This window comes from Equus asinus, chromosome 4 (genome assembly GCF_041296235.1).
Source record: "Equus asinus isolate D_3611 breed Donkey chromosome 4, EquAss-T2T_v2, whole genome shotgun sequence".
In the NCBI taxonomy this organism is placed as follows: domain Eukaryota; kingdom Metazoa; phylum Chordata; class Mammalia; order Perissodactyla; family Equidae; genus Equus; species Equus asinus.
The window spans coordinates 79,687,121-79,699,596 of record NC_091793.1 but is presented as its reverse complement, the minus strand read 5'-3'; the positions used below and the strand labels follow the sequence as shown (position 1 = coordinate 79,699,596).

Genomic DNA, 12,476 nt, shown 5'->3' with positions numbered 1-12,476 from the left:
ATGGAGGTTCCTCAAAAAACTAAAAATAGAACTACCAGGCTCCCTCCTGCACGCGCCCCCGCTAGAGCACTGTCGCCGGAGCCTCTGGCCTGCGCGATCCTCTGCCCCTCCGGCTGCAGGGCGGGCGGGATCCTGCCCCGCGGGGGCGGCGGCGGCCGCCGCAGCGCGCGAGGCCCCTGCAAACCGCACCACTGCCCGCCCCGCCGCCCGCCTCCACCCCAAGCTCCGAGCCCCGGGGGCCGTGCCCGCCGCCCGCCCCACCCAGGCGGCCCGAGGAGGCTGCAGCCGTAGCCGAGACGGAGGAGCGGAGCCTGGACAATTTCTTCACCAAAAGGGACAAAAAGAAGGAGCGGAGCAGCCCGGCGGCGCCGGGGGAGCAGCGGAGCCGCGAGGCGCGGCGGGCGGCGGGAGCTGTGGGCTGCGGGGCCTCCACCAAGGCCGTAACGAAGGAGGAAGATGAGTGGAAAGAATTTGAGCAAAAAGAAGTTGACTACAGCCGCCTGAGAGTTCAGGCAATGCCAATATGTGAAAAGGAAGAAGAGGATAATGAAAAGAGAGAAGGCCCAGGTGATAAGTGGGAAGGAGGTGGAGGTGGTGGTGTAGAAAAATCTTCAGGTCCCTGCAATAAAACAGCTCCAGGGCAAGCACCTCTTGCTCCAGGAACTGTTACAGAAACCCCCGAACCGGCAACAACTAGTGATGTGTATAGGCATCCCGGGGCGAGATTAACCACAACAAGGGAAAAAACACAAGGACCACCAGAAATAGACAGCGACACACAGTTCCCATCCCTGCAACCCACTGCCAAGCATGTGGGGAGCTGGAAGGATAAAGAGATGGAGAAGAGCTCTGAAAGTAGTCAGACACTGAATGAGACGTAGGGATGAGCTTTCAAAAAGCCAGGCCCTTAAACTGCAGCTAGACAACCGATGTGCTGTGCTGGAAGGTCAGAGAAGCGGCCGCGCACAGTCCAGTTAAGGAATGGCCTGTGCTAACCCTGCTAAGATAACCGGACCACGGCTAACCACCAGGAACAGCCGTCCTCAGCCCATCTCTGCTGGCTCTACACCTGAGGCAGACCACTCACTGTAAGTGACTGGCCCTTCTGTGCTGGAAGTTTACTGCTCTCTATGTGTATCGGATTTAGGGGGATTTTCCTCGCTATAGAAATGTGTGACCTAGATTCAACAGTGTTCTTTCATAATTACTCTGCAAATACAAAACAAAAACTGCAGCCACTGGTCATTGCAAAATCTTTTTGTGTTCGGATACAGAGCCTTGGTAAGCGCTGACTCCCTAGGTTTGCTGGCACTCGTGGACTTTGTGTGGATCACAACTTCTGGATGCGAAGGTTACAGCTATTAAGTGTCGATGTGAAACTTGAAACCAGCTCTACTGGATTCGTATCAGAAATCCTGCAGAAAGTCAGCCATTGGGCTTCTGATCTGCTGTAAAAGAGGAAGATTTAAGTGACCTTAATTAACCTGTGCCCCACCCTCCAGGAGCGTTCTGTCGTGGGCTCTGGCTGTATTAGACTTCCGGAACGTACGGCTTGCAAAAGAACCAAGGTGTTCAGATAATCTGTATAGGGTTGTAATTTATAATTTAAACTTTGAGTTGTATTCTGAGGTAACCACAAATTAAATGCAACCAAACTTGGGTCCACCAAGTGGGAAAGGGCAGAATCTTGTTTCTTTTAGTAATTTTTTATTTGGGTAGTGCTTTTTCTGTGTTCCACATAAAGGCCTTGTTTTTGCTTTGACTTGGAATGAGTCCTTTGACAGAGCATGTTGCTTGGTTAGGTAAGTAACCTGAAATATGCATTAGAATTGTGAAATGTTTCGTGAATTTGCCCCCTAGAGTGGAACCAAATAGCCTTTGGTATAAAGGGCAGTGGATGCAGCGGGCTCTACTTCAGGTGCTGCCAAAGCCTTCGTGATCAGGTCAAAATGGTAGAGTGGACTGCTGTGGAACGAGCGTGGCTTCACGCCGGCCGAGGGATTCACTGCCCTGTCCTTAAAAATTCAGAGCAACGCAAGCAGAATCTCAACCTAAACCCCACTTAAGTGTCATGGATCTTGTCTGATCTTTGCCAAGAATTCCAGATACTTGTGCCCAGATTTTTCAGGTGTTGAACATTCCGTACGTGCAGTGATTGTCCCACCTTAGCTCTGTTATCAGCCTTCTGGTGTGTCTTTACGTTGTTCATTTGGAGAGTCAGGGACAAAAGACAGGTGAGGTAGCACTTCTGTTTTTCATAATTACAGCTTAAACTATCCAGTAGTTTTTAGCCCTTGAAAGGGACTGCAGGAAGCTACCCAGGATTCCTGAAAGGTCTTTCCATCTAATGAGATAGTCTGGTCATTTCCTAGTTTTGTGTCTTTGGTTCAATAGAAGTATTTCAAAGTGCTGTGTGACCACTTGGTGCAGAGTCGGGGTTTCTCTATGATAAATCCCTTTGCCAAATGCCAGAGTTGCAGACTTGCTACTGGTGAGAGTGAAGCGAATGGGTGAGTAAAACTCTCCTGCTGGGGGAGTATTTCCCTGTAGGAGTTCAGTCTTGATGAAAGTGTCCATGCGGGACTAGGCCTCCTCGGAGGGTCACAGTATCTCCTGGCGGGACCTGCCACCCATAGCTGGGCAGTCATGGTGGTGTTCTCTGAGGTGACAGGAAGACGGCTGCCCTCCGACTTGGGTGAGCAGCTGAACCAGCCAAGGAGAGGTTGGCTGAGTAAGTGAGAAGTGAGCGATTCTTGGTTAAAGTGAAGACTTCATTTGGGAACCAAAATCTTAAACAATCTCTTGGACCTTGAGCCATGTGTTTCCCCAGAAAAGTATGTATTTTTTTCTAGCAAAATTTTGTTGGGGGTTGTGTTATTGAAGAATGAACTGAGTTCAATATGTGGAACTGGTATTTAACGGTATACTGTTCCAGAAATCTGAAGACCTTCAGGAGATTTAAAATTCTAACTCGTTATAACTTTTTAAAAGATTGTGAAATTATCAAAATGCACATGAATCAAGTTTTAATATACTGTATGATGGGTGGATGAGGCTGTCCATTGTACCATTTCTTTCTTTGAATTCTCAGGCATGGTTTGGCAGTTCAAGAACTCTGTAACATTAACGAATTCAATAAAAAATAAATATATGGAAAGAAGAAAAAAGAACTGCCATATCATCTAGCAATTCCACTTTGGGTTATTTATCTGAAGAAAATGAAAACACTAACTCAGAAAGATATCTGCACCCCATGTTCATTGCAGCATTATTTACAAGAGCCAAGACATGGAAACAACCTAAGCTTCCATCAATGGATGAATGGATAAAGAAAAGGTGATACATATACAATGGAATATGATTCACCCATAAAAAAGAAAGAAATCTTGCCATTTGCAACAACATAGATGGACCTTGAGGGCATTAAGCTAAGTGAAATAAGTCAGAGAGAGAAAGACAAGTACTGTATGATCTCACTTATATGTGGGAACAGAAAAAACAAACCCAGGTACAGAGAGCAGACTGGTGGTTGTCAGAGGCAGGGGTGGGGCATTGGTGAAGTGGATGAAGGTGGTCAAAAGTACAAATTCCAGTTATAAATAAATAAGTCATGGAGAGGTAATGTACGGCACGGTGACTGCAGTTAATAATATATTGTATATTTGAAAGTTACTAAGAGAGTATATCTTAAAAGTTCTCACCACAAGAAAAAAAATTTGTAATTACGTGTGGTGATGGATGTTAACTAGACTTGTGTGGTGATCTTTTCACAATATATACAAACATCAAATCATTATGATGTACACTTGAAAGTAATATAATGTTATATGTCAATTATATCTCAATTTTTAAAAATTAATTTAAAAAAGAAGCTATGCTTTATAACTTTGGGATTGAAGGGGCTTTTTAAAACAATATGTGGGGCTGGCCCCGTGGCTCAGTGGTTAAGTTCCCTCACTCCGCTGCAGGCGGCCCAGTGTTTCGTTGGTTCGAATCCTGGGCGCGGACATGGCACTGCCCATCGAACCACGCTGAGGCGGCATCCCACATGCCACAACTAGAAGGACCCACAACGAAGAATATACAACTATGTACTGGGGGGCTTTGGGGAGAAAAAGGAAAAAAAATTTAAAAAATCTAAAACAATATGTAAACACAGAAATCGTAAAGAAAAAATTAATAAATTTAATTTATTGAATTTATAAAATTTAAAACTTTAAAAATTAGAAAGCAAAGCTACAAATTGAGAAAATATATTGTCAAGCTACACAACAGAGAAGGGATTAATATCCAGAAAAGACAAGCTATACATGAGAAGAATATATTTCCAGTATATATATATTGAATTTAAATATATATATATCTTTTCAATTTATAATGGGAAAAAGATTATTTTCCCAAAATAGATACAGAGCACATACAAATCAATTTAAAAATCATGGAAAATTCTAAAAACACTTTAAAGTTTGATACGATTATGCATTGGTGGGTTTGAGGGGAATTTGATATTGTCGTACGCTACTGGTAGGACTGTAAATTGGGACACTCCTTTTAGGGGAAAATTTTTCAGTACCATTAGAAGTTAAAATATGACTACCTTGCCACCCAGGAATTGTACTTTTCAATATCTTCCCTAAAAAAAATCTACAAGTGTATAGAAAGACACATATACAATGACATTCATTGTGACGTCTGGGACACTGAAAGTGAAAAACAACCTAAAACCTGATCAACAAAAGAAGGATTATGTAAAGTCATAAAATGCAGCTCTTGAAAAGAATAAGATATATTAATATTTACACAATGTGGAAAGATCTCCAAGGTGTAGTATAAGGTGAAAATACCAGTTGTAGACCAATATTCACATTGTACTACCATTTATTTTATAAACTAGTTACACAAAACTATATGTTCTTCATGTACATATATATGTAATAAATATATAGAAAAATTAATAATGGTGGATAGTTCTTAGGAAGTAGCTGGAATTAGGTACAAGGCAAATGGAACTATTATTTTATCTGAATTTTAAAAAATATGTATGAGAATGCATTATTTAATACTGGTATAATTAAAATATATAATTTTAAAGAAATCACAATGATTATAAACACAGGAATCTGAAAATGGTATATTGATATGAAGCTGTCAGGGCCATCTTGAAAGTTCCACTAAGTGAAATAAACCTATTTCTATTTAGAATATATATTTATATCTCCAAGAAAATTCCAGGAAAAAGAATGATAGGAGAGGCCACGTCCTGTCATAAAGTGGAAAGTACTGCCTATGTGGTATTGCACAGGAATAGATAGTTAAGCAGTAGAAAGTCCAGAAACGTCTACATCTATGTAGATATTTCGTTTCTGATAAGGCGGCATTTCAAATAGTGGGGGAAAACGGCCTATTCAACAACATCTTAGAAATTGATAAGCCCTGCCACGCAACATACACAAAGTGAAAATTCAAGGTGGGCTAAGGATCTAAAGGTTAGAAACAAAAATAAGGAAATAATAAGTTTGACACTAGATTTTAAAACCATGGTACCACATACTGTACCTTGAAAGACTCCATAAACCAAATTAAAAGACTGGGGGAAAATTTTCTTTCTATCATATTTTAATACGTGATATCCAAACTCAATTAAGAGTTTTCATGTCGGTAATAAGTTAAAATAATAAAAATGTACAAAGGATATGATCATAAATCTCAGAAGGAAAACAAGTAGCCCGTTAACATGAAGAGCTATCCTTCTAAGCAGAAAAATGAGAAATCAACAAGGAGATAATATTTTCATTCTTCAAAGTGTCAAAAATGTTTTATGACAGGTGTGAGCAAAGCAGAGAAATTTAGGCACGCTTCTAACTGTAGGTAGGATTTAGATTTGAAGAAGCCTGTTTTGGAAGTCTATTTGGATCTCAGTCAGAATTCTAAATGGATCTGCCATTGAGTCAGCAACTTAATTTCTAAGAATCTTAGTTTAAAGAAACGGTCATCACACATGTGGACAAAGATGTACAGATACAGATATTCATTTGTAACACATTAAAATTAAGAACCAACCAGTGTTCAATATGCAAGAGGTTAAATTATGGTACATCCTTACTGTGGAATGCTATGCATTCGTTAAAAAGAGGTGGGTCTATATATTGTGATATAGACAGAGCTGCAAGAACTATCGAGTGAAAAAAGAAGGCTGAGGAACAATACATAAAGCATAATCCCATATATGTTAGATTATATTATATATTTTAAATGTTATATGCTTACATGTGTTTGCATTTGTATATGTGTAATAATAGCTATCATTGAGTTGCCTTGTTCTAAACGTGCTAAAGAATGACTTCATTTAATACTCACAACCTCCCATCCCCATTCTACAGATGAGGAAACAGAAGCACAGAGAAATTAAGTAACTTTCACCAGACGAGATTTAAACCCGGGCATTCCAACTCCTGAATAACCATTAAGCTACAGAGAAAGAAAACTGGAGGAAACCGTGTTGACAGCACTTACGCTAGGAAGGGGAGGAGGGGGAAGAGGAATTCGGAAGTTTTTCCCATGTTTCCATATCGTTTGAATCTTTTACAAAATGTGTTCATCATTTACTTACACATTTTTAAGGAGGAAAAAATGTTTGTCAAGGGACTCACTTGTTCTGTTGTGTAAACAAATTTTAAAATAATTTGTAAGTAAGACAAAAATGTGGAGAACTCTTTCGCTTCGGGCATGTTCCAGGTTCTTCTGCTTGAACTGTGAGCCGCTTGAGCTGTCTGTGTTCTCTTTTACGAGCTTTAAATTTTTCGATGTTAGATTAGTGAACCATGTACTCATTTCATTATCTTAGACAATCCAGTTAAATATTAAGTGTTAAAAATCACTTAATATTTTACAACCTCAGCTGTAGTTATAAAGGAAGGATTCCACGTACTTCCTATCAGTTCCTTGAAAATGGACCCGGCTTGGAGCTCCGTCTTTATCGTCCTCCTAAGTTTTTCATGCTGGGGGTTAGACTGGGAATCTGATCCAAATTTCATTTCAGCTGCCGGTCCTTTAACGAATGACTTGCTGCACGACCTGAACGGTCCACCAGGAAACCGGGATTCTAACTTTGTAGCAGAAGATAAAAATATTTATGTTTGTCCCCAGCCACTGCCCGCTTTCCTGCCAGAGTACTTTAGCAGTGTTTATGCCAGTCAGATCACTCATTATAAAGTATTTCTGCCATGGGCACGACTTCTCCCAGCAGGAAGCTCCAAGAACCCAGACGAGAAAACAGTGCAGTGCTACCGGCAGCTCCTTGAGGCTCTCAAGGCTGCCCAGCTTCAGCCCCTGGTCGTCCTGCACCACCAGACCCTCCCAGGCAGCACCGTCCAGAAAAGTGAAGTCTTCGCTGACCTCTTCGCTGACTATGCCACGTTTGCCTTCCACTCCTTTGGGGACCTTGTTGAGATGTGGTTTACTTTTAGCGACTTGGAGGAGGTGATCAGGGAGCTTCCCCACCAGGAATCAAGAGCCTCGCGTCTCCGGACCCTCACTGACGCCCACAGAAAAGCCTATGAGATTTACCACGAAAAATACGCTTCAAAAGGTGAGTATACCTGACCCCGACGGCTGACCCGGGCAGCCTTCCTCAGCCACCTTTCCCCATCCTCCTTAAAGCAGGACTCGGCATTTCCTGCCCACTCACCTTCAATAATCCTATCATATCTATTCGTTAGTGAGAAATTAATATTGCATTGAAGATTTCCAGATGGAGAGAGGCATGGGTGGCTTATATTGCATCATGCTCAGCATTTCCTTTGAAAAATATCTTTTAAGCACCCCTTCCCCACCGCCACTGGCTATCTTTGTGTCCCCCTTCCTTCTCCAGTCCTGCCTCCCTGACTCTGCCAGGGCTTCAGGATTGTCCGTCCTCCCTCAGCCTCCCCCTTTTCTTATGCGAGGCACCTTATCGGTTCTAGTTGCAGCTTACATTCCAGCAGGGAAGACAGACAATTACAAAGACAAAATAATGATATTCTGATAGATAGTGAGAAGCACGTAATTGCAATTGTCCATATTCCTGCTTCACAGCTAATTGAGGTTCTGATTTAGTAGGTTTGGGCAGGACCAGGACATTTGTGATTTTAATAAATTACCTAGGGGCCAGCCCCGTGGCCGAGTGGTTAAGTTCACGTGCTCCGCTTTGGTGGCCCAGGGTTTCACCGGTTCAGATCCTGGGCACGGACATGGCACCACTCATCAGGCCATGTTGAGGCGGTGTCCCACATAGCACAACCAGAGGCGCTCACAACTAGAATACACAACTATGTATGGGGTGGAAGCAGGGGATTTTGGGGAGAAGAAGGACAAAAAAAAGATTGGCAACAGATGTTAGTGTTTAAAAAACAAAAAAAAGTTTAAAAAAATAAATAAATTCCCTAAGTGAATCTGAGGTACACTAATTGTGAGAACTATTGGATTATATATGATTTCTTGTTTTTATTATATATTGTATGTATATTTGTATAGATAGCATATAATACATATATGCATACTTGTATATTCTACTTCTTAAAGATATTTTATGAGTATATTTTCATTTTATTAAAAAACTGAAAGCATAGTTTTCAATGGACTTATTCGTTCCCATCATATGAATGGATCATAGAGTTTTCAATATTTTTCTCTTTTTTATATACGTTTATTTAATTTTCACTATTACAAATTATGTTGCAATGAACATGAATATAAATCCTTGCCTACCTTCTGATAAATTCTTTCTGATAGATTCTTAGAATTCAACTTACTGGGTCCAAAAATGTGCATTCTTTAAGACTTTAAAGCATGTTGCTAAATTATCTTCCTGAAAAGTTGTAATAGTATATACCAACAGTTATAAAATTGTTCTTCTGACCCCACACAGCCTGTTTTCAATAATGTAATTATTTTTGTCATTGGTAATTTGACAGCTGAAAACTATTATCTCCTTAGATGCTTCATTTGCATGTGTTTGATTATAGAGAGATTAAACATTTTTTCTATGTTAAAAATAAAAGCAGGAGGGGCTGGCCCCATGGCCGAGTGGTGAAGTTCGAGTGCTCTGCTTCAGCGGCCCAGGGTTTCACCAGTTCAGGTCCTGGGCACGGATATGGCACGGCTCATCAGGCCACGCTGAGGCGGCATCCCACATAGCACAACCAGAGGCACTCACAACTAGAATCTACACCTATGTACTGGGGGGCTTTGGGGAGAAGAATAAATAAATAAATTAATTAATTAATTAATTAAATTAAAGCAGAGCAAGAGAAGGAGTGTGAGTGGGGATGGGGGCCATTTCACATAAGGCTGTCAGGGAGGCTGTCCTCGCCCATCATTTGAGCAGACTGGAATGAAGGGAGGGACAAGCCGTGAGATCCAGAGAAAAGCATTCAGGCCAAGGGAAGTGTGTGAAACCCCTTCAGTGGGAGCAGGGGACGCCCAGCAGGCAGGTTAGTGAACCAGGAGTAGACCATAGGAGATGAGAGGATGCTGGTTTTGAAACTCGATTCTTTGGAAAGCCAGTCTTGGGGTCAGTGAGCAAATAAATATGTGTTGGCTGTTAATTCTACCAAAGAAGCACTGAGTAAATGAACTTTGAAAGAAAGCAAGACTGAACTTGGATCATCTCAAATAAAGGAAAATCTGTCTTATTTTGAGGGTAGATTCCACAGAATTATTTAAATTATAAAAGTATACATGTTTATTAAAATGTTTTGCATATTTCATTTTCAATCTTCACCAGGTTACTAAAGACGTTTCTTTTTTAAACTCATGTTTTCCTTCATTTCTTCATCTGCTCATTCCTCCTGTCCTTCATTTTGTGTTTCATCAAGATCACTAGCTTGCCGCCAATATAATACAGGATACAAAATAAATTCTCCTTTCAGTCTCCGTACTATTCCAAAAGACAGTTTTTCTTCTTTCTGTCCATCTCTCGTTCTCCCCTGCTTTTTTAGTCCAATCTCATAGCTTTGTTGTTCTTTTTAAAATATATCATTTAATATACACACAAAAGTTATATAACATATGTTGGTTAAAAGCAAAATAATAGAATAAATACCCACAGAGTGACCATTCAATCCAACAACTAAGATACAAGAGGAAATCACCTCTCATCAACTAGGATGTCTGTAATAAAAAAGACGGACCGTAACAAGCGTTGGCAATGGTGTGGAGGAGGTGGAACCCTCATACACTGCTGGTGGGAACGAACGATGGTGCAGCCCCTTTGGAAAACAGTCTGGCACTTCCTAAAACAGTTAAACTTTAGACTTACCGTATGACTCAACAATTCCTCTCCTAGGTATATATCCAAGAGAAATGAAAACGAATGTCCAGAGGAAAACTCATCACAAACTTGCATAGCAGCATTATTCATAACAACCCAAAGTGGAAACAACCCTAATGTCCATCAATTGATGGATAAACAAAATGTAGTACATAAATACAATGCAATATGATTCAGCCACAAAGAGGAATGAATACCACAACATGGATGAATCTCGAAGACATTATGCTAAGTGAAAGCAGCCGGTCACAAAAGATCACATATTATATGATTTTATTTATATTAAATGAACAGAATAGGAGATTTCTAAAGTAATTAGCGATGTCTAGGGCTAGAAGAGAGAAATGAGGAGTGATGGCTAATGGGTACAGAATTTCTTTTTGGGTGATTAAAATGTTCTGGAATTAGATAGTGAAGATAGTTGCACAGTTTTGTGAATATACTAAAAAACACTAAACTGGGGGCCGGCCCCGTGGCCGAGTGGTTAAGTTCGTGTGCTCCACTAGGGCGACCCAGGGTTTCCCTGGTTCAGATCCTGGGCGTGGACATGGCACCGCTTGTCAGCCATGCTGAGGAAGCATCCCACATAGCACAACCAGAGGGACCTACAACTAGAATATACAACTGTGTACTGGGGGACTTTGGGGAGGAGAAGAAAAATAAATAAATAAAGATTGGCAGCAGGTATTAGCTCAGGTGCCAATCTTTAAAAAAAAAACCAAACCACTAAACTGTAAATTTTAAAGGGATGAATTTTATGGTATATGAATTATATCTCAATAAAAAATGTAAGAAAAAATATGAGAGGGTTGACGGTTTATAAAACAAAACAGGGGCCGGGCCGGCTCCGTGGCCGAGTGGTTAAGTTCGGGCGCTTCGCTGCGGTGGCCCAGGGTTTGGATCCTGGGCGTGGATATGGCACCACTCATCAGGCCACGTTGAGGCGGCGTCCCACATCCCACAGCTAGAAGGACCTGCAACTAGGATGTACAACTGTGTACAGGGGTGAGTTGGGGAGATAGAGCAGAAAAAAAAAAAAAGATTGGCAACAGTTGTTAGTCCAGGTGCCAATCCTTAGAACAAAACAGGGCCTGCCTGGTGGCGCAGCGATTGAGTGCGCACGTTCTGATTCAGCGGCCTGGGGTTCGCTGGTTCAGATCTCGGGTGAGGACATGGCACTGCTTGTCAAGCCATGCTGTGGCAGGCGTCCCACGTATAAAGTAGAGGAAGTGGGCATGGATGTTAGCTCAGGGCCAGTCTTCCTCAGCAAAAAGAGGAGGATTGGCAGCAGATGTTAGCTCAGGGCTAATCTTCCTCAAATAAATAAATTAATTAATTAATTAAATAAAACAAAACAAACTACAGCTTACATCTACCTATATATTCCTTCCTATCCCACCTCCCATTCTTCTCCCCTGCACCACCCCAGGCCACCACTATGTTAAATATTCTGTTTATCATTGCATGGCTTTTTCTTCTCATTTGGTGTCCACCATGACTTAAAGGTCAAAGCCAAACATTTGAAATAATATTGTTTTTAATTATATAAGAGGTGGCATTTTAGCAAATAAAGCATATTCACTATGCTTTTTTAAAAATATGTTAAAGAACTAAGTTCCCATTTACTGCCAGTTAGAAAATAAGCAATATGAAATGCAGTTCTGATTTTTTTCATAGGCATTTTTAGGGGCCAGCCCCGTGGCCAAGTGGTTAAGTTCTCGCACTCAGCTTTGGTGGCCCAGGGTTTTTAACTGCTTCAGATCCTGGGCGCGGACCTAGCAGTGCTCATCAAGCCACGCTGAGGTGGCATCCCACATAGCACAACCAGAAGGACCTACAACTAGAATATACAACTATTTACTGGGGGGACTTTGGAGAGAAGAAGAAAAACAAAACGAAACAAAAAAAAGAAGATTGGCGACAGATGTTAGGCTCAGCTGCTAATCTTAAAAAAGAAAAAAAAAGAATTTTTATCAGGGTATGAGTTACATATAGTGAAATGCATAGATCTTAATTTTACAATGTGAGTAGTTTTGACAAAGACATACACCCATGTAACTCATACCCTTATTAGGATATAAGATATTAACCAAAACCTCAGAAAATTTCCTTCCTGATCAACTGTACCCTTTCTTAATCAATCTTTACCCCCAGGAGCAACGGCTGA

At 41.1% G+C, this 12,476-nt stretch overlaps 1 protein-coding gene and 1 pseudogene across 1 annotated transcript in view; both read left to right on the top strand.

The window, feature by feature from the left end:
* The first annotated feature begins 384 nt into the window (after positions 1–384).
* Positions 385–6,513, top strand: LOC106836551 (protein CDV3 homolog pseudogene; annotated as a pseudogene).
* Positions 6,507–12,476, top strand: part of LCT (lactase) — a 44,712-nt gene continuing 38,742 nt past the window's right edge. Inside the window, exon 1 of the mRNA XM_014849525.3 lies at positions 6,507–7,588. Within this exon, the coding sequence (XP_014705011.3) occupies positions 6,949–7,588 (640 nt within the window). The 5' untranslated portion in view covers positions 6,507–6,948. The remainder of the gene's footprint in view (positions 7,589–12,476) is intronic.